We start from the raw sequence: 23,367 nt of genomic DNA, 5'->3' as shown, positions 1-23,367 counted from the left end.
ATCTGTGGATAGTACGTTCAAATAGTTTAATATTTAGTCTTGTGCAGGGTGGATACGATATGGGTTGATCGTTTGTCTATAAAAATGTACTGTCATAGATACCCATATATCGTAATTTACAATATAATGAAAATATTTTCATTACCGGTTGACTGTTGATTCACTCACACGTGGCAACCTAGAAACTGACTACGGCCAAAGCGTAAATTTGCCCTATTTTTGGTGTTTTTCCTTGATAAAAAAAATTTGACTATAGGTTTTTGAGAAAATTGTATATGTTATAGTTCCATTTTAGATCTACCTTCGGTCTAATTTTCAGATCTAAATCTCCGAAACTTTGCTTGAAAAAGTGAAATAAAGAAAACAATTCTATCCCTACTAGAGGGGAAAGGATTTATGATACTTTTTTGTTTTGTTAACGTTTATCGATAGTACTATGTTTGAAGAATAATTCATATAAATTTGCTTGATAATACAACAAATTCTCATTTGATCATTTTTAACGAGTCGTTTATTTCAATTGACATTTTACCGCAATAAACTTTTATGTTCTAAAGTCTGCTGGGAATGATAAAAATCCGTTGTTAGCTTTTTTGAGGCCGTCAAGTAAAACAATGAATACATACCTTAGTCTATACTTACCGTGAACGAGGATTTTCAGGATTTTACAACTTGCAACAATTCCAAGATCGGAGATTTTTTTTTTTTTGAAAATCTATTTGGTCGGTATCATACATACCTGCACCTGCACGTCGGGCGAATGAGGAGCGCACTCTAGCGGTGGCCGGTCTGCACCAAGCGCCAAGGCGCGTTGCACCGCGGTGGAGTAGGAGAAATACCGTGTGGACGTCCCGAAGAGACGGTCCCGTACCGCGGTGTGCGTTTTTAGCCCGCCAGTTTTTACTCGTGTGTCGGATAGCGCGCCAAAAAATAAAAATAAATATATATAACATTATAATGTATAAATAATTTTTTTATAAATATATTTGAAAGAAAAAAAAACCGGAACAGTGTCGCTCGCACCGGATAGCGTTTTGTGACTGTTTTTTGTGGTTTTTAAGTGGAAAATTTTGGTGTTTTTTTTTTTTTTTTAATTTCCAGTGTCTCTTACCGGAGACGGACGACGGTTTTCAACGTCTCGTAAGTCGCCTATATAGTAAATAATAATAATAATATAATTATAAATTTAAATGAATTCAAACGGGGTAGTGCAGGCGAAAAAATAGTACAGGCAAGTCACTTATTTTAAACAATTGATTCGTTTCCGTGTGAAAAAAATCAGCTGTTCTTTTTTTTGGGGACACGATTGAAGAATGAAAGAAACTGTACGTTTTTTTAAAAAAAGTTTTTCAAGTATTTGTCGAACATTTTAGCATTATTTAAACGTGTTTTTATTGGATTAAAATTTAAAAAAAAAGTGATTTTCCTAATTTTTTTTTCTGTATTCTTTATTTGTCCCCCAAAAAAATAATGTAATTACATAATTACCATATTATTATATCCATTGGAGATTGATAACGATAAAAAGCGTTCACTCAGACCTTTTAAAGCTTTAAGGGAGTTTTTAAATAGATCACTTTTTTTACATAATATAAATAATATTACAAAAAAAAAATTGAAGAAGAAAATTGTTCACAGAAAATCCGGCTGTTAAAAAAAAACAAAAATTGTCATATTATATTTCTGCGTAGACGAGTAGATATCGTTTAGCACATAAGTAGTTTTTTTAAATATATAACTCACATAATTTTATTTGTACTTTTCGTGGCAAAAAATTTCAATTAATCGTTACACTGTTTATTGTATGCATATCGCGTAGAACAGCTTAATTCAGTAGATTAAAATGTATTATATTTTTTTTATATATACATATGGAAAGCATACAACTAAAAAGTAAGAAGTTGATTTTTTTTTAAGTCGTTAGAAAACAAGTTGGATCTATGTAAAAAGTATAAACATTAACGCTTGTATTTGCCTATATAATATAGTGTATGTTATAATACAATATTATAATGAATGAAATATTATTATTATTCAAATATAATAAAATACAATTTCAAATTTTTATAAAACTTACAATTTAAACATACCCGCACGTTTATACCTATTGGTTCACTTCTTAAAAGCTTTAAGTTCGTGCCAAGATTATTTTCCACATATTATAGACAACTATCTAGTTAACAATCCAAACCCGTCGATCGAATCTTTATTATTGATATACAATTGATTTGTTAAATTTATAGTTTGCCGGTAAATTGGATAGGTTATAGAAATGTTGATTATTTTTTTTACGTAGGTATACAGGGTGATTGAATGAGTACAAGACACTCGACACGTCGTACTGTTCTTAATATAAAAAGTAATTAAAAAAAAATAGGTACGGTACCGTTAACTTTCAATAGTTTATAGAGCTCTGGAAGAAAATAAAAAAAAATAAAAAATTAGAATATTATCATTATATTATAAAACAACCTAACTCAAAGTGTCTTATAAAATAAAAACTACAAAATTACAATTATTTGTACGTCTTCTCATTGATGAATCACTCTGTATTTAAAATTTAAATATTACCGGAATAATTACACCTCAATAGACCAACCGTGAACAGCTGTGCAAGTACTATTACTATTAGGTATTACAATTTATACTTTAATAATAACTTAAGAACACTTGGCTACGAACGATGACGGTCGAATATCATGACGGATGAAGTTATGAGATTGGAAAGTAATTTTAATTAAAGATTTATGACCGTTTACGGGCTTAAAAATGCGATTCGAGTGTCATTTAATTTAGATTATAATGGCTTTTATTTAAAGGAAACGTATGTGTGTTTTTTTCAAAAGACTAAACCATAATGTAAATCAGCTGTAAATCGTCCGTGGCCTGCGTTCGTGTTAATCTATACAACAGGATTGATAAAGTTTGACTTAGATGCACAAATATATATATATATAATAAACTAGACTGCCAAGTGTACCGTTCAAACCTATTATAAATCGATTTGTTTTTTAATAAAAAACAGCCACGTGTTGTCTAAGGGTATGTATTATACACGATTTGTAGGTGTGACTACGTTTTTGACCTAGTTTCGTTCTTGGAACTTTTTCAACCTCATTTCCTGGCACTAAGTGTCATGTCGATTTTCACGGTGTGTTACGAGGAAATTATTTTATTTTTATTTTATTTACATCCGATTTGTCAGTCGACCATTTGTTTCCTAAACTCTTACTTCATTGGCTTTTTTAAACTTTTCAGACCGTTAATTCTAGATAAACATTACCGAGTACACTCATGTAGTTCTTTGGTGGCAGCTTTATACTGTTCATAATATTATAGATTACCATTGATTTTAAAATAACACAGATGTATAGTTTACCTAACCCCCCCCCCCCTAGCTTCTCAGTCTAAGTTTTAAAAAATACATATATTCAATATCCCGAAATCATATTTTCAATTAGTTAGTGTAAAAATTTAGTATAATGTAATACCCACACAATGTCTTAAATATTATTTTTGAATTTGTTCGATTTTGTTAATTGATTTTCCAAATGTTTTTGTATGCAATTTTTGCTAGCTTTATTCATTTAATTTATATTGAAACGGGTTTTTGTCCGTTTATTAATTATAAATAAATAAATAGTACATTTTTAAATATAGTAATGTATTTGAAATGGTACGTTTATAGTTTTATTTAGAAGTTTATATAATATGTTACATTACACTTTTTAATGAGAAAAAACATTTTTATTATGTGTTTAAGACAAATTGTGAGATATATTAACTAAGTAATTTTATTAAAATTTTTTTTTCAATTTTTTTTCCAAAAAAAACCTATTTATAAAATTTACCTTTAAACGCTTCTCCTGGAATATTTGGAAAAAGTCATATGCACTTGCAAGTATAAATGTATACACAATAATGGTATCGCATTAATACAGATTATTATGTGAAATTATTGTAAAATTTTAACATAAATGTAATATTATAAGTTCTGCTAAATATAGGTAAAAAATCGCGTTCTTCGGCACAGAATAATAATAATTAGTAATAACAATAATTTTTTATAGTATTTCCAAACCGTAAAATATTTATAACGTCAGTTAATAATATATGTATTGATCTCCAAGGGCAAGAAATACAGCACAAAGGTCTTTTGATTTATACAATTATTGTTGTGCACCTTCACAGTAAGCTTTAAAAAACCCAAATGACTATGTTAATTTCTTTATTGATATTACCAACTCTACCGGATAGTTTATTGTTAAACTATTACATTTTTCACATTTAAAGTTACACCGAATGCTTAATTGTCACCTACCTGGGTCTAGTCTGCAATACAAGACAACTGGGGCCTAATAATTCGAATACAAATTTGCACAACTCTGTCTTTGCTCTATATGTTGTTTTTAACAGTAAATCGTTTTGCAGGTGTACTGTAAAATGTCAATATACACTCTTGTTGACCGCAAATGGTGTGTTTGAACTTGTATAATATAATAAATAATATCCACTGTCGTCAACACGATAGTATTAATTATCACACCGATCACAGTGCGCGTTATGGTGTCAGTAGTACTGCCAGTTATGCACACTTGTGTTGTACGAACAATGTTATTCACCGGCAATAGTAATAATAATAATAATAATATACGTTTAGAGCACATGACCATAATATTTTTTAGTGTTGAGAGCACACATGGAGAGAGAGTGAAGAGCTGTTACACCCGTCGTCCTGTCTACACCGGCCGGGGTAATATTGTGTTGGTCACGATTAGGTCAAATGTTAAGTATGGAGCTTCTTATCGAGACGATATCGTCCGCTTCGGTCGGGTAGATACCTAAAAAAAAAACAGAAGAAGAAAATCTCAAATTGATTTATTGTCACTTATTACTTATATATATATAGGTACAATTCCGACGGACTGAGAAATCGAAGAAGAAAAGGAAAATAAACTTGGTCGAAATTTCCAACCGAGTAAACGGTTCTATTATATTATGTGACAATACAGTAATAAACCAAAGGGTGTTAAACAAAATATGCGAGTTCAGTGGAAAATTCAAAATTGTATCTATTGTGGAACTATAAGAAATTTAACTATAAGGAATTGATGCGATTATTAGAGTTAATTCGTTATTTAATAGAATATTATGTTGGTAAAGATAACTATGACCTTTTGGCGAAATTGGCACAAAACAGGGTTGAGTTTAGAGAGGATGCCCTTCCCCTTGAACAGTGTAGTAAAACAATTATGACCGTCATTTACTTTCTTATACTAAACTACAAAATTAGCAAAACGGACTCAACTCATTTTACAATGTTTTACTCATTTCTCCCATCTCAATTTATGTGTTTTAGTTTTTGTTAAATACACTATTCGTTATTATTTGGATTTACATGTTAGAAACAGTTTTTTTTTAGAGTGGGCGTAAGTAGGTTTTTAAAAAAATAAAAAATGTTGCTTTACTTAAATACCATAGGTGATACATGAGATATTTTCTTGAGCTTGGAGGTAGGGAATAAAGGTGAAAGAGAGGATAGAGGAGATGATAGTAGGTTTTGGAAATGGCGAGGATCAAAAGGGTACTTTTCATAACTGTAGAAGATGATCTGTTGTACATTTTTTAGAGAGCAAACAAATTGGAGGAAGTAGAAAAACGAGAAGCAAATAGTAGATTAAAAAAAATGAACATTTATTAGTGTGATTGGATAGATGCACAACAATGAAATAATAGACATAAGTGGGCACTGGGTAACGGTAAGAGTGGCCAAACAATGCACTAATCGGTTCAGGAGGACACGTGGTGAAAAAAAATATTGGAAATTGTAGAAATCCTATTTCCGTTGGACGAAAACGAAACAAGACACAACATATTATACAAGAAGATAACGTTTTTTTATTCAACAGCACAGTATACTGGCGCCTGTGAGAACGATACCGATGTGATGTCTGCTGTAGATGTCGGCAGAAGGAAACGCGCGTTTTACACCCAAACACACAAATGGACACACACGTACCCAACAGCTGTGTAGTGCACCACTTGTTGCATTCTGAAACTTATTACAATATTCCAATATTGTGTATAATTTATTATACAGACCCCGTCATTCCTGCCGGTGCGCGCATTGCGACGTGCGGATGTCGCTATAGATGGTTAATGAGATTTAGAAGAAGAAAATAAAAACTAAAAAAATCATCAGTCGAGAAATCCATCCGGTCATTGAGTCACATGCTAAATTTAGATCAACGCCAAATGGACTAACGCCAAACCCGGTGTTTGGCCAAAATGAACAAATGAATGAAACACAAGCCTGTCCAGACAAATGTTCAAGTCAAATCTTGCAGGAATGAATATTGTGTTTTGCGTTTTGTTGATTTTCAAATAACAGGTGATTCGTCTTGAAACGATTGTGAGTATGAAAGTTTGGCCATTTGAATAGAAACAACTGGTCTTGTGGTGCAACACGGACACGGTTTTCTAATCGGATGTGTAGGTGGAACGCCTACGATTTTCACACTGTAATATTCAAAGTCGTTACTGAGAAATAAATATTTTATCTTATGTTTTTTTTATGTACATTTGTATTGGTACCATCGGCAAGATGAACATAATATTAATTTCCATAACAAATCTTTATCTACATAACGAAAAAACACCAATAAAACGCTCAACATATCATAATTATTTTCTTAGCTTTTTCTGGGGTAACAACATTAACATCGATGACACAGTATTATCTAATATCTATAATGTATAATATTGTGCGCTACACTTGAGGAAGAAATGGACAAAAGTACAATCTTTGAAACCTCTAAAAAGTCGACCAAATATATAAGTTCCTAACACAACGATTGCGTTTAAAGTGTTTCATTTTATTTTCAAATTATAATACATTTATAAAAAACTTCAACATATTTTACCATATTTTTATTGGGGTATGTATTTAACAATGTTTCTCTTTTCTACATAATGCGGCTAATACTTATACCTACTCTGGATAGGCAAGTATCTCATAAACAGTAATGTAATTTTTTGCATTTACTCATCCAAAGCTGAGCTCGTGTTTACCTTAGTATGTTGATTTATGCACAACTGGAGCGCTTTTCGTCGAACGGCGGTTGCACGGCATTTCTATGTCACGAGCTGGCCCGCTTTCCCCCCCCCCCCCACAGGGTGTTGCCAGAGTAAATAGCAAAATTACTTATTTTATGAATTATGGCATTCGAAAATTGCAGACTTAAATTACAGACAGCGAAAAATGTTACTATTAAAACAATGTAGCACATCTGCACTGTTAATCATTGCGTGCGACAACACACACACCACAGACTTATAACATCTTCTCAGCTTCGCATCGTTTACACACACCCTGTATGCACGTGAGACGTGTCTGTGTGTTATATTATTATTATATTATACTATTCCTGTGCACCGAGAGCTTGTCTCAGCAGCCGGCGGCGACGGGTTCGTACATATAGTGTTGTGCTCTTCGGGTATAATATTATAATATGCAACCGGGAAAAAAAGGGGTAAATAGATAGCAATCGCTGTACATGGCCCGTGGGAATGGAACGGTCGCGGTTCTCCTCCGGTAAATATGGAAATATTGTAAGTCGCCACCAGTACACACGTTTTCGCGAGATCAGAGAGGCGGATATAGAATAATGTAATTTTTCTCGATCCACCGTCGATGGAGATCTATACTCTGTAAAACGTGTTTACCTACAAGCCACATCCTCTTTGCCGGTCCGACCGGTGGTTTTTCTAATCAACTGCCATATAAACTATGGTCTATGCGGCCAGACGGACTCTATAGCACAATATTAATACACTAGGTATACATACATCTCGTGCGCTTGTCATAACCGCATATATAGTATACTTAAGACGATGCGGGTCTCACAGCTATTACATATTATTATTATCTATATTATGAATTTTCTACACCGATTAAGCGAGGGGGGAACACTACGGACCACCGCGAGAGTACCGGAAAAATATTAGATCTATTAGTCGGCCAGATATATATTATTATTTGGGATCTAAGTAACGTTACTTAAAGCCGAACTCTCCCCGGGCTGTACCTGCGTGGTTCTCGGACGTTGACATATAAATGGACACCACTATAAGCGTGTTCCGGTGAAGACATTACGGTTAATAAGTACATGCGGTTAATAATATTATACAAAGCACTGCGGTACCGCAGTTAAGCATTATAAGATGCCCAACATCGTGAGAGTCTGTGTAAATCGTACTAGCGTTGATCTTTTTTTTTACTTGCTATTTCGCACCCCAGACGTCTCAACGAACGTCTAACTGCTAAGAAGCACGTGTACTTAGACAACTATACTTGTATTTGTATTATGCGCACATCATATTATTGTACATAATGTAATACGTGCCTGTTCACATTTATTTATTTATTTTTTTTTTTTTAACAATTGTTTTCAGGGTTCGGACCAACGCCGTTTTGTGTGATTATATATTATGACAACGGGACGGGCATAGCAAATCGAGATGACTCTGCCGTCATCACGTAACCGACCCTTGTGCGCCTTTGCCGCTCTCCTGTTGTGCGCATTGTGTGTCGCGGTAGACGGTTTCAATGTAGACGTCAAAAACTGTATAAGGCACCGCGGGCCCGAAGGGTCTATGTTCGGTTTTAGCGTGGCCCAGCACAAGGAAAGAGGACGGTCGTGGTGAGTATCTGAGTGCATTGAGATTTACTACATTCATTTTTAGGCATAAATCTATTTAAACTTATGTCTTGTATTCAGTTGGAAAAATGCTCCGTCTTTGGAGACAGCCGTTGTGTGTACCTCTTATTAGGTATCAGCACTAGATATCTTATTGTTGACAATGTGTAATCGACCAGTCCGTCATAATTGATAGGTTTATTAATATCTGTGTTAATGACATGAAATTAGTATTTGTCTGGTCGTGGGTAAGAGGGAAGGATTTATAGGGGATATCCCGTTCCCAAAATTGTACTTTATCATACTCTTCGCACACTTGCGAAGAAAATGAAAATGAAATATAGTCCAACATTGACTGTCAGGTAAATTATGATTATTTTCTTTTGTAACGACTAATGGCTTGACATTTAATGTCGACAAATAATCCCACGAAATCATTATAATAATATAGGTCAAACAGTGACATTTTACTCGTGTGCCGTTTTAGTGAAGACCATGCCGACGGCACACAACGGGAGGAATCAAACTATATTCTACTTTATTTACATATAATATGGGGTACGACAATGTATGGGGGGGGGCTCTGGGGGATACTAACCTAACTATTTTTTGTACCCAATAATATTGACCACTGTGAATTTGCGTTTGAAAAAAATTACAATGATAAAGCCACAAACAGCTACACACACGTTTAGAATGGGCAATCAATTTTAGACGCACACAATTTTATATAATATATACTATATTGTGGGCAAGTCGCTGCAGCTGAAGTCGATGTATGACGCCAACTGTCTATTTATAACTTTGTACGGCTTCACGATACAAAGGAGTAGAGATACGTCATGGTCCGATGATCGAGTCCGCAAAAATAGTATATAGTCGTGGAATTATTACTATGAGTCATATTATTGCAATGGACGTTAAACTTAATGACAAGGATTATCAAGCATGTCAAACGTGTGTGATATGATATCCTGTGGTAGAGTACGTGCAATCGCACAGGTAAATCAATTTGTTCATACATAGTCGACGCTACAAGTGCATTGCGTACACTACTATTGCACCGAACGCCAAACTCAAGTGTAAATCAAAAGCTGTACCGAGTTCATCCAGTTTGAGTTAGTCCTGATGTTTATTCGATGTGCAATAGTAGTTTTACATACCAAGCAAGACAGTGTTTTGAAAATGTCATTAAGCTGGTGTTGAATTTAAACTTGAGTCTTCAATTATTATTGTACTGTTTTTCAAAATGTCCACAAGAATGTAATTATTAATTTTTAATGATATCACTTTTCACGTGTTACCATTATTTTACCATATCATATACCTTACCTACTACTACAGTGGTGTCTGAAAACGAAACGTGTGTACAAGCATGGCGGTTGACGTTTGTGATGGATATCGGTCGGAAGGGTTAAAAATTAACAGTCATCAAAAATCTCCCCACGCATAGTCCTGTACTGTTAACACTTCCGCCATCTGGACCGGGCGCGTTATCCATTAGCTGTTAGAGAAACCGTCGTCACGTCAATTGACACACACACACACACACTATGACTTGCAATTGGAAACTTTTATTTTTTTTTATTAAGTATTATGTCTCCGCAAGTTTACGATACCCACACGCGCGCACATACACCGAGTTAATGCAACGGATAATGGAGTGGCTCTCTTTGACTTTATACATCATTGTTTTATAATTGTAAAGAAGCCGTTTTCAAACTGTACCACTTAAGCAATAATAATAATTAATCTATAGAGATACATCTAGCCGCGGCCATCACGACGTCGTCTTTTGTTTCCGTTTTAACGTTGCCCGTTGAATATTTTATTATAATCGAGCACACCGGACCCATGTCAATGGGCTGTGGGGCTGTGGCTGTTCACAAACGGATATTGTTGTTTTTTTTTGTTTTTTTTTACCAATATAATTGCACAAAATATTATGCACACGACGTCCGACGGCGGCATGTCGAAACCCGAAATCAGAAGTCAATAATACTTAATGTAGATATAATAGTTTTTTTGATGTCTCATTAAGACAACACACACGTCTCGTGCGAAAACACCAACTCGAATGTGCGTTTAATGAACTATTAAAAAGTATAATATTGATTTTGTTTTAAAATATTTTCAACGCGTTCGAAAAAAAACACAATCATTTCATACCTAACGATTTGTACTTGTACAAAACTTGTACCTGTTATCACCACTCCAGAGGTTTCAGCACGTTTTTATTTGGAAGTTAACCACTCGGTATTCGTTGGCCTTGAAAAATATCAGTAAAATAAATAAATTGTAAATCTTTACCAGCAGCAGCATGTGAACTGTTACACTGCTGTGGGGCAACCTCTGCCTACGGACTTGTGTTTTTTATGATAATTTACTACGTTTTTTTTTTTTTTTTACTACCGACCGACGACCATCAAACTCAAAACATAAACAACACAATAGTGAGCTCAACCAGTTGTCAATTTTAACGGATTTTTTGAGTTTCTATACTTCTACTTTTAATCCATCCGATTACTACATTAGGCCCTTTAATAAGGGCTTGTTACGTAACCGCGAGGTTCGGTTGCATTGATTTTCTGACAACCAAAATACTGATGTAGGTTAACCGAATGTTTTTTTTTTCCAATACAACGTCCGTTAGTTTATATAATTCAATTTTAAACCTTTTAATAATCTGTCAAAGCCGTGCGTGTGTGTTTTAAAACATAATATCCATTCCATTTGTATCTTTCAAGGGGTCGTAATAAGTAACATATTATGAAATAAGCGAAAAGACGAGCTTGCAGTATGACCACAACGACGAAATCACATTCCTCATAGTCGATAAGAATAATTATACTGTGCAGCGTTTAAACGATCCATGTGTTTATTTTTATTTAAAGTGGTCACACTGTCGCTCGCCTTCTTGATTACTTCGTTGTCGGGTACAGGACATTATAATAATAAGACGTTGCCCAGGGGTATATATTAATTTTACTGTACGGTTCGACCAGAGCTCAGAAGTCGTTATACAACTATTTGAACACCGATAATATAATAATAATAATGCAAGGAGTCGCAGCTTGTTCGCCACCCAGACCCAGCAGTTCTTTATTTTGTTTATACGTCCCTCCGAATCATCATTAGCCAGTAAAATTCCACGGACAGCTGCCGGTCTCCAGTCTCATCCATCACCGTCTCTGATTGAAATATAAACAGGGAGAGTCCACGGTTTTTTTTTTCAGGGCGATGGGGGTCACGAGAGGGTATGTAGTATGTACAGATATTGTTGTTATTATTCTTATGGTAGCAACAAGTCTTTGATCAATAGGTCTTTGATGAGGACGAAGTAGTCGTCCGGTGTGCCCCCTCGGATCAATTATACACTTATACATAATGATATTTTTATTGTATCGCCGTTAATGATGACCGTGTCGCACCCGAAAACAGATTATTAATGAACTAGGCCGGCAGAAATGTAATATGTTAAATGCTCAATGAAAAAACGGTTTTCCACCACCCCCCCCCCCCCCCCAATCCATTATTATTCACGTTGTTGCATTTACACTGATTCGCCATTTCACAAACCCAGAACTGTATTATTCTTGTCTTACAACAAAACATATTTCATAGACATAAAAAAAAAAAATGGCAAATGGGTGCAGTTTCATACTGAACATATGGCGTAGCCTGGACTGACTTTACTACGACTATTAACGTACAATGCAAATAAAATATATATTCCAATTTTCGGTCTGTTTGTTCGCAATACAAAAAAAAAAAAAAAAACGTTGTCATTATAGTATAGTGTCATCGTATACATACACAATTTCCGTGTATGACCATAGGGCGTTTAAGCATAATATTATTTTGTTTTCCCTGAAAGTAAACCTACAAACAACGCCAACTGGACACACACACAATATTATTATAACCCGAGTTGGTTAACCCTTGCGATATGAATGTTAAACAGTTCTCCAAAAAAACTACCGTGAAGATTTCGTTTATTCGATCTAAGGACATATTGTTGTTATTTTATTATTATAATAATAATGATAGTCGTCTATGTGGACAACGTGTTATGATTCAAAACACGTCAGTACCATATGTAAGTCCTTTGTGGACCTAAAGACGACGGCACCCCTGATTTGTTTTGTTTCTTTTACCGCCGGACTACCTTCTTTTCGAATCGTCCAGATGATCATTTCGAAAGCATGACTGTCTGAAAAAATAAAGAAACCACATGCGAGACGCTCTTTGGCCGTGCACACTAAGATATTATGTAGAGCTAAAAGAAAAAAAACAATAATGTTCCTCCGACTGGTTACGTTGTGGTAATGGAAAGAATTTGGCAAACGGTCTTACGGTTTTCGATTGCTCGTTAAACTTTATTTTAAAACTCTATTTTTTTTTTTTTTGAGTTAAAGCTCTGCTGCCGCATGTGTATGTATTTAAAAAAATATATATATGTTTTCCGTTTTTCTGGTCGTTTCATACGCCTCGAGATGAAAATTAAAGACTTTTTTTTTTTTTTTGATAGCTATCCAAAAATCAATCGTCGCAATTATTTATTGGAAACACCAACTAAAATTGAAATTAATAATAATATTTCTACGTCGAAACGAACATATTATTTGATGTCCGTTTTTACAATGTACAAGCAACTGTTCCTCGACCAAATCCAAATGCATTAAAACCCAAAAAGGACGGATGTGCTAACACGTGTTAACTCACTGGTATAATAATATCAGAGTTTACTGTGCGGTGCGAGTAATAAAATACTATTTTTTTTTATGTTGTCGGTCGTACTTAGGTTTTCTAGGGAAGTCTACAAACCTGATTTGCACGTTTAAAATGTCATAAGCAGTAGATCCATAAATAGTCTCACATCGTTTTTCAAAGTACAACAGGGATTGTTTGTTAGACTTTATTTTTTTCTTTATAATAAAAGTTAATTAAATTATTAAGTTGTTAATTACTTGGTTGCTTTTCCATAAAATGTATTGTGTTCAAAAAAATTAAACTGTCAGTTATACTATGAAATTGTGTTGATTAACCTATATCACATTGATATACTACCATCGTTTGTTTGTTGAAACTAAAATTTTCAAACCATTTGAAAATATTTTTACGTTAAATGCATAATTATTATTAACTTTTCTATTATGTATATTGATGATTACACTTGCTATTAAGTACCAAACTATTGCAGTCCACCGGCAATAACGCAACGTGACTATTAATACGCTGATTACCTTTTCGACGATTAGCACATAATAAAATGCCTGTATAAAATACAATCGATTGGCGGAGCTAATTGGAATTTCAAACAAACGGATTGTATGCAATAACGTCATTAGTATATTTTGAACATTACAGATTTCTCATTAACTACCTACGATTAACAAAAACCGTTCTATGAGTGTCGACGAAACGCGATTTCTGATGTTATGGTCAAGTCGTTATTGCAATCCGGCAATAATCATAAATCAGCTGTATGGTCAACAACACTTGACAGTTGACCCGGTTACAACAAAAGTTTCGACCGTTCAAACTGTTTAGTACATTATTGTAAATTTAAAAAGTCCATGAAAGGCTAAAACACAAAAGAAAATTGTGATCACATTGTATATGCCCATTATGCAAAAGAAAAATTCAATTTCTCATTGAACCCTATGCGATGTCGAGTGGACCGAAGCGAACAAAAATATGTTTTTTAAAATACAAATTCATATGCACTGTACATAGTTTTTTTTTTGTTTTGTTGTCTGTACGAATAATGCACAGCCAACGCTAAGCTTGCACACCTACCGCTGCAGCAAGGGTAAAGTCTGTGTACTCGGTCGTGCGTCAACAGAACCAGATGTGATAGTATTCTTCCGGTCGTCACCGCTGCTTGCATATTTATAATACACATTGTACATGTAGGTATACGGCCCACGGACAGACACCTACGTGTGTTTCGCGGGCTTACGACATGGAAAACGACTGACAAGAGAATATTTCGAAGAAAAAAAAATACACATATAATACATTTATTATCTTCGTACCATCTGTTGGCGCACATGGACCGCCTTTTGGGCGCATGTGTGTCGTTTCTTGGGCGCACCGAAAGGGAAGCAAAAAAAAAAAGTGCCACGTCCTTGACATTTCGGACTGACCCAAATGCTAAGGGGCCGCCACGAAATGCCATCAGTTTCTGTACTGTACAACAAACATAGAGACATACCGATTTAGGGCAAACGCAAAAGCATTTTTACAATATCAGGGAGGATACGCTCCCATAGGGGGTTGATCGCCTGACTTTGCTATTTTTTTTGGTTTTTGTCAACGTTTATCCAAAGTACTTTATAACTTAATAATTTCTTCTGTTATTATTTCACCGAGACCGTCACTCTCTGCGGGACGAATATTAAAAAGTGATTTTGTCTCGATGACCACGAAATGATTTAAAGTAGTAAGTACATCTATTTTTACCACAATTGTATAAGCATCCGGTCGGTCGTCACTCGTCACATACTACACTCAACTGCACACAGTTATTATGACAGTGCAACGGGTTTTTTACACACACACACACACACACACTATACAATATACTTAGTTAATAACGTATACTGTACACCGAGTTACGCCTAAATAAGTATTTTTCAAGTGCAATCAAACATCATCCAAAACATCCAAACGACACCTGATGTCCTATGCAGTGTTTGGTGGTTTTTCTTTTTCCAACATAATAATTATTGCACATTACCGGGCTGGTCCGAAGGGTTTTTTTATTTTACCTATGACCCATTACGTTATGGTATTTTATTTTTTAATATACAATCAAAAGTAAAATGTGTCTAAAAGATGAACTACATATTTTCATCGGTGTAATAACTCAACCGAAACGTCTATACCTACTGGCGCGGCGTGCGGACGGGTGTATACTAATTAAATATTATTTTCAAACCGGTTAGGGAGTAATTATAGATTTTTGGTATTTTTAATTTCGAACCCTCGTACTAACCGTGTAATACGCTGTACTGGAACGAAGGTATAGGCTTGAGATAGTGTCGCGACTATCTTAAGCAATATCTTTTCTTGCATTCCCAAATAGTACTAGGTAATGGGTTCACCGTACATAAACAGTATATAATAATCTAATACATAATACAGCAAAAATTGTTTACATAATAATACTCACATTGTTATAAATTATTGCAGTTTACTGGTTTGTAAGAATTTGTATGTCAGTAGGATAATGTTATCAACAAATAAAATCTTTGATGCAAAGGTGTTGTCAGTAAAATACTTAAAATTTTGGCAAAAACACATTACCCAAAGGCAGTAATATCCGTTGCAAAAGGAAAATGTACTATAGCCATATTGAACTTACACTATTTACACAACTTGCTGATACTCCCACTTGAACAGCTCGGACTTGTCTGCCTATTGAATTTTTTTTTTTTTTGTAAACATTGTAATGGAACAATTATTTTGTCTATCTTTCGCCAGTTTAATGTTATGTTTGATTTGCATCTCGACATTGAATAGCTTCGAGGACGTTGGCTTTATAAGTTATACTTCAATTTTTTCAAAGATTTGTAACGTATTGGAATTTCATCAAACAGACAGAAAACGTTTTTGTAAATATTTTGCTGGCAAATTTTTGAACTTGGAAGTATAATAAGTGATACTGACCCGGGATGACACTCGGGGTCGCCGCTCTTATACGTTTTCTTGGGATTCTCCGACTCTTGAGTAATAATAATTATTATCTTATATATTGGCGACAAGTACCACTGTGTGTGTGTGTGTGTGTGTACAAACCATATGGAAGCATGGGAGCGCCGTAAAACCGAAACCCACGCACACCCGAATGCAATATACACCCTGTATTATCTTGTATATATATATATATACATATATATACAAGATAATGTTATAATTGTATATAGTGTGACCGTATGTGAGCTGCTCGTGTGTATAAGCCGCTGGCCGACCGAATCCCACACGTTTTGCACACGCGAGGCAAACCTGTGTAGAAAAAAAAAAACGTTTTCCATTAATTTGTGTGTATATAGATCCTTTCCTCGGGATACCTAACCTATCTGTATTTTCATATTTTCCCAGAGACTAAGAGTACTTGTGCGGCGCACGTTTATTTTTTTGGGTGTACACGTCCGCTGCCATCGCCGCACAGCGGGTAGGTACAACTAACATTACAAACGTGATATTATTATAAATGATTTACATTTGAAATTAATTTTTATTCGTTTAATTTCGAAATACAAGTATATTATGCATCTTGGACACGCACCAAGATTGGGCCGATGTGAAACGACCAAAATCAAAAATTTTTCATTTGGATAGGGTTGGAGTAAACTTTAGACTGGGCTTTGGCGGATGTAAGTACATGTATATTGTATTTCTTTGCCCCCTTTTGTCCCACACTGATTAGTGATTATACCTCCACTAACTTATGCATTTTTTGAGTGGCCAAAATGTGCTTCCAATATCGAGTTGAAGTCAACGGCAAACGTGCTTCAATCAAACGTATTAATCTATTCTGTTCACCTCCACGCTGATTGTAATCGAATATTTTATTCTGTATTCACACTGAACGGTTGAAAATGACGTGGGCGTGACCCTGACCTCTTAACGCCTTAGGTATTGTTTTTTTTTTCAAATAAAAAAAAATCACTTCCAGAAACTTTTTTGGAATATTCAATTAAAATTAATTTGTTAACGCCGCCACCGGTGCACTTGAGAAAATATACTTATCGGCCCAGTGTTTTTTTTCACCTTATCTATATTCTTATACCCGCTACCGTTTAATAGTTTAATGATTATTATTGTAAAACTACTATTTTTTGTTAGCAAAAAAAAAATTATTACATTATTCATATTTCTATTCACAGCTTTAATAAATTTAAAATGATTCATTTTTTAACCTTTCATTATGTATACCGTTATTTTAGTTATATTTATTAAAAATATACTGATTACACATTGGAAAGGAATTCAGTTGCATAATATGTGATTAAAATGTACAAAATGAGTCGGCGTTCAACTATGTATTAATTATGATTGCTGCATTTTTGCTATAATTTAAAATAATATTTTCGCTTTACTAATAAATAGGTAACTGGTTGACCGATGCTTTTTTTGTTGAACACATGTTTTACATAAATAAATGTTACACATAGGAATACAAAAATGTACAACTCTTAAACCTAAATCGGGTAGGTTTGACAAAAGTACAGTCGGAGAAGTAAAACTATTTTTTAAATACAATTATTTTTAACTAAAAATAGGTAGAAATATTGAGGTAAAATATTACCAAGTTAGTGACGGAACAAATTGGATGAGTTGGATGTCTTTTATAAGATGTGAGATTAATTTTTATGTAGGTAGGTACCTACAGGGAAATATAAATGCTGTTTTTCATTTTTATAGCAGGGTGGTTTAAGTGAACCCACGAAAGGTTACTATAGATAGATATAGATAGTTACGTCTCGTTTTAAGACTCCATAAAGTTTGCTAAACACAACCCGTAAAAAGATTGACCTCGATATAAAATGTCGGACAGCTGTTATATTATTATCCGTTTACGATGTTTGCACAATGGCGAAAATTACCGTTCAAAATAAGTGAGAAAAAAAAACTGATGATAAATGAAATATTATTATCAACAACACCATGCCTACCTGTAATTGTAAAAATGCATAATATTTACTTCCGTCTACTACGTTCAAATAATAATAAATATGGTCATGAGCTGGCCGCAATTAATTATCAAAACCGTCTACAGAAGAACCCGCGTTGACCTCGGCACTTGTATTTTGTGTATACACATGCAAATAATAAAAAATAAGCCTACACCCATGTACGGTTTACAATATGGTATAATATAGAAAATACATTTACTGGGGCTATCGATTTCCTAATAAGCGTTAACGAATTCCCCAACCTTAATATTATACTAAACATCTTAGCTGACAGCTAAGACTTAATACGGATGGCTAAAATAATTGTCATTGTTTTTTTATTTTAATTTGAAAACGCCGCCAAAATAATCGCCAAATTCAATGTTATCCTGGTACATAGTATACCTTTTTAAATAATTAACATTAATATAAGTTCAACTATTCGAATTTAAACAATACATTTCTAACAAAAATAATCTTGTGCCAAAATTAATCATCAGTAATGAAATATGTATAATATATATTTAATAATATGAACATAAATATTAAGCCCAATAGGACAAGCAGTACAGATAATACACATATGTAATTATTACAGTCTACAGATACAACTAAAATGTTAAAAACTAAATTATTTTAATTTGGCTTAAAACACTTACACATAATTAAAAAAACGCCTTTGCAACGACAATATATAGTATACACTTTTTTAAATAAAATATGTATATTGGCAAGGTATTATGTTTTTTTTTTTTTTTTTAGTGTTACTCATTTTATGTTTTCACGGTAATTCGCTACTATAATAATGTTATGGTCGTTTCTCCAAGACATGGTAGTCTGTAGAAAGTTTCGGTGTTCATTCATGTTGGTCTTATGCAAGTGGGCGTCCGACGAAGGCCGTCCGGGGCCACATGGAGCACTCCATATAAGGTTAAGGTGTAGGTAATATAGGCCTCGCCCTTCACTTATTAGCTCATTTTTGCCGTCGCCTTGTGTATTTCTATATAATCACTTAAAACCAATATACGGGATCAAACTGCATCGTTGACACGATGGAGTTTATTCGGTTTTGTGCATATTTTTTATTCAGTATTGAAAATAATTTCCATTTTAATTCTGTGCACATCTTAAGGTGTAGGATTTGCAAACATACGGTCGCATAAATAACAACGGCCGTCCGACGTTGTAGGTGTATCCTGTCATAAATTGTATATTCTAGCAAATTAGTGTTGTTGTTTTTTTTAAACCTATTAACCGTGTATAATTTATGACTAAAACTTCATTAGGTTTATTCGTTCGTACCGATAGGATAGGTATACAGTATAGAAATTATTTTTTTAACATTTTACAATGAAGTGAATAGTGAAAATTATATATATATATATATTAATATTTTTTAACTGTTCTTATTGGCGATGTTTGCAAGTTTTCTTTGATATTTTCTTTTAAAAACGTATGAAAAAAAATTCAAATACAATTATAAATAGAGATTTCGTTGACAAATGGTGCGAAAAATAACACTGGTACAATTGTTCACATATTTATTGTCAAAATTTCAAATAATAACAGCTATTGTCTGTATCGGTTAAGCTTGAATTTTTGCGTTAGCAGTTATACAGAGTGATTGATTAACTATTACCCAGTCAACATCTTATATGGTATTAGACTTTTTTTATATTAGGTACGAATTCTTTCTCAAACATTCGGTTAGAGCAAAACTGATATATTTGTTAACAACATAACCCCATCATTTATGTGTTAAAACCTTATTAACTTATATTAAATAACGTATATTAAACTAAAGCGTCTCCAAAATTTATTTTGGACAATTTATTAAAGGAAATTGACTGTCAACGACCATCAAATTTTTTATTTTTTTTGTAAACGGTGGCATTTTTCTATAGAATTTTCTTTGTAGATTTGGATTTCTCATCCTTATCTCGATCCTCTTTTCTTATAAGGCCTTTGTTTGTGTAGAACGAAATTTGCCATCGCACCGAGTGAGTTTTCTAAGTTTGGAACGGACGGCGTCTGAGACGGAAATAGCCGTCGAACCGCACCGTTGCAGCCGCAATGATATAACATTTCTCTATAGGAGATACTGGCAGACAGTATACGGTGTCTCCCCCACCTTGCACACAACATTATTATTAGTATTACTACATCATTATACTATTTCACTGCACACACACATTGCCACTGTATTTCACAAAAACCAACGTAGTACCTTATATTAACGACCATGTTAGGTATTGTTTTTTCCCATATAACCCGCTTTGTATTATTATTAATTATCATTGAAAAAATACTAATAAATTTAATTACTAATTGAACTCTATATAATATATATTGAGTGGCTCGCGATAAAAAAAATCACTCTGTATCATATACCAACACGGTTTGAGCTGATGTCTATCAAAGTGCGTCGACCCGTCGTTTTATTGATAACGCTATGTTTACCTAACCTTATCGATTATACCTAGACCATTTTTTTCCGAATAAAAAACACCATCGTCGGTCATCGGTGTGTGACGTCAAGCAGAGATTCCTATAAAAGACTATAATAATATCGTTACAACAATAATTCCAGTCGGTAGTGAGTGGGTGGCTTACTTGTAGGGACAATATGTATGATAATAGTACATATCCGACAATGGCTGGCGCTTTATTACAACGGTTAACGCTATCAATTAAACAACGATATTATAATTATCGTTAATGAGTATACGTTTTCTGTCCTGCAACAGGTGCGTGCGAAACACCTATTATCATAAAGCAATAAAGCCTGTACAGTGTAATATTTTGATAGTATAATAATATTATTATGTATGTGCGTGTGCTTGGTACTCTTATTGTGTACCTACCTGTTAAAATGATAAATAGATAATATGTTATATCAAACGCCCCTCGCTTAACCGTCCACGACACTGCCAAGAGTAATTTTTATTATACTGTTACAGTTTATAATTATTAAAAACCTTGAAAACTTTGGGTTTAATTCGAATTTGCAAAAAAAAAATATATTAGGTTTCTAGGATTATTATAAACAGTATATGGGTACAGTATTTGATTATCTCGAACACATAGTTTTCGTCAATGGCGCTTGAAAGTCAGTGTTTTCTCACGTGTGTGGTTTATAAGATACTTGAAATTAAATACCAGACGAGAAACCTGATCTTTAGGACCCTACTGGGTGGTTCAGTAGCGAAACGGGACACTCTAGTACAAAGACAGGAGTCTCCGGCTCAACAAAGGGAACACCTGACTCTTGGGCTGCAAATTATAACGCTTAAAAAATTGTTTTTCTATTTTAATAAAACATAAAATGTACCGTTTAATTGTTCAGTATACAATACAACAATACTTTGTGTTTGGTATTATACAGTATTAATTAATTTTCTATTAGATATTATATTATTATAATGACTGCTGGTAGAGACTATTTACAATTTACTTGTAATCAAAAGGAAATAATAAAAAAGAACTAATTAACATTAACTTCCTACACACAAATATCTATGTAGACTATTAATTATTGTCGTTAAAGTATACAAGAGACAATACTATGGGACTGTGATAATCGTTTGTATAAACACAATATATATTGTAGAATTTAAAAAAAAAAGTTCAGCCAGATACGAAGAACGACCAATTAATTGACGCGGTTTACAACTTACAGTTGGAATAACTCGTAAAAAACATTGCCTTTTTACTTTATTAGCCCACTGACCATTGTACAAAAGAACAATAAAAATACTTATAATATAGAGGAAAATACAAAACGTGGTCTTTGTATAGGACATTAAATTTATACTTTTAAACTTGAACGTGCACAAGGGGGGCTTTTAATTGTCGAGCTTTACCGTTTTCATACACTAGCTGTTAAGTTTCCATTATTATAACTGCAAAATATTATAAAACTAATTGATATCTTTAACGTTGCAATCATCTATTGGTGTGGTTAAAACGGTTCAGACTTTAAATTATTGTATTTCAACTGCACAAGACTTATGGGCCTGCTCGAATAACACAACCGTGCAATGCCGGTATTGGATTTATTGAAAATATACGAATATTAACGACGTTCTATTATACAATAATAACATTGTTAATATTATAGTTTGCGTGTTAAACCTCCATTAATATAATATTTTAGAGCTTACCGACTGTACATGGAAAAATAATAACCACCCAGTCGGTACCGTGATGATCACTAAAGTAAAACGAACAGTTAAATTAAATCTTAATAAAAAAAAAATCACATTACATAATCCATTATTGTAGTACGGATGTTATCAATATTCATTTGAAACGCAACATAATCTAGTTAAAACATGTACTCAAAACGAACTGTATGGTAAAAAAAAAAATTGTACAATATTATTAAAAACTAATACAAATGTAATATACACTGATAAGGGGATTAATCAGCGATTCTTTAATAATGTAATTATTACTAACTATTATTAGCTAGTCGTGTTGCAATACCCGTTTACGCTTGTAATCTGTATGCGATCATATGCAGTGATTTTTTATTTTATTATACTGCACAATGCATTTTTATTTATAGTGAAGAATTAACAATACAATTTCATGTATTTTATTATCGTGTCACTCCACGCGGCTGGAATATAATCGAAGCTAAAGGATAGATAGAACATGGTGTTATAATAATAATTATTGGACCTATTCAATATCCTATAATACTTAGCACAGTCTCATGTGTGATCAAAAGGGTCAAGGTGTGTTATTTTATTTCTATGCAAAGTGTAACAATTTATTTTCAATACCTTGTCAGAGTTTGACGAGGAAGTCTTCCACAAAGAAACGCCTAAGGTTATTTTCATAGTAATTTTTGTATTGTTTATGCGAGGTCCTATTTTTTTTATTATATACCTATTCAATGTTGTGACTGTAAGTTAATCAAATAAACAATAAGATGTGGACTGTCTTATAACGACGAATGCTCGTATGTATCCTCG

The 23,367-nt window shown here is 33.6% G+C and overlaps 1 protein-coding gene across 3 annotated transcripts in view; it reads left to right on the top strand.

The window, feature by feature from the left end:
• The first annotated feature begins 855 nt into the window (after window positions 1-855).
• Window positions 856-23,367, top strand: part of LOC126843665 (integrin alpha-PS2) — a 52,763-nt gene continuing 30,251 nt past the window's right edge. For 2 of the 3 annotated variants that reach the window (XM_050581334.1, XM_050581332.1), the window contains exons 1-2: window positions 856-1,140; window positions 8,455-8,702. In XM_050581334.1, the coding sequence (XP_050437291.1) occupies window positions 8,521-8,702 (182 nt within the window). In that variant the 5' untranslated portion in view covers window positions 856-1,140; window positions 8,455-8,520. Of the gene's footprint in view, window positions 1,232-8,454; window positions 8,703-23,367 lie in introns of all 3 variants that reach the window. The other variant, XM_050581333.1, reaches the window with a different exon arrangement.

The sequence above is a fragment of the Adelges cooleyi genome, unplaced genomic scaffold, assembly GCF_023614345.1.
Source record: "Adelges cooleyi isolate 19-005CV unplaced genomic scaffold, UGA_ACOO_1.1 ACOO_flye_CR_arks_rails_tigmint_CR_PRNA_574, whole genome shotgun sequence".
NCBI classification, from domain to species: Eukaryota; Metazoa; Arthropoda; class Insecta; order Hemiptera; family Adelgidae; genus Adelges; species Adelges cooleyi.
The sequence above is the reverse complement of the archived record's forward strand: the minus strand, read 5'-3'. Positions and strand labels throughout refer to the sequence as shown.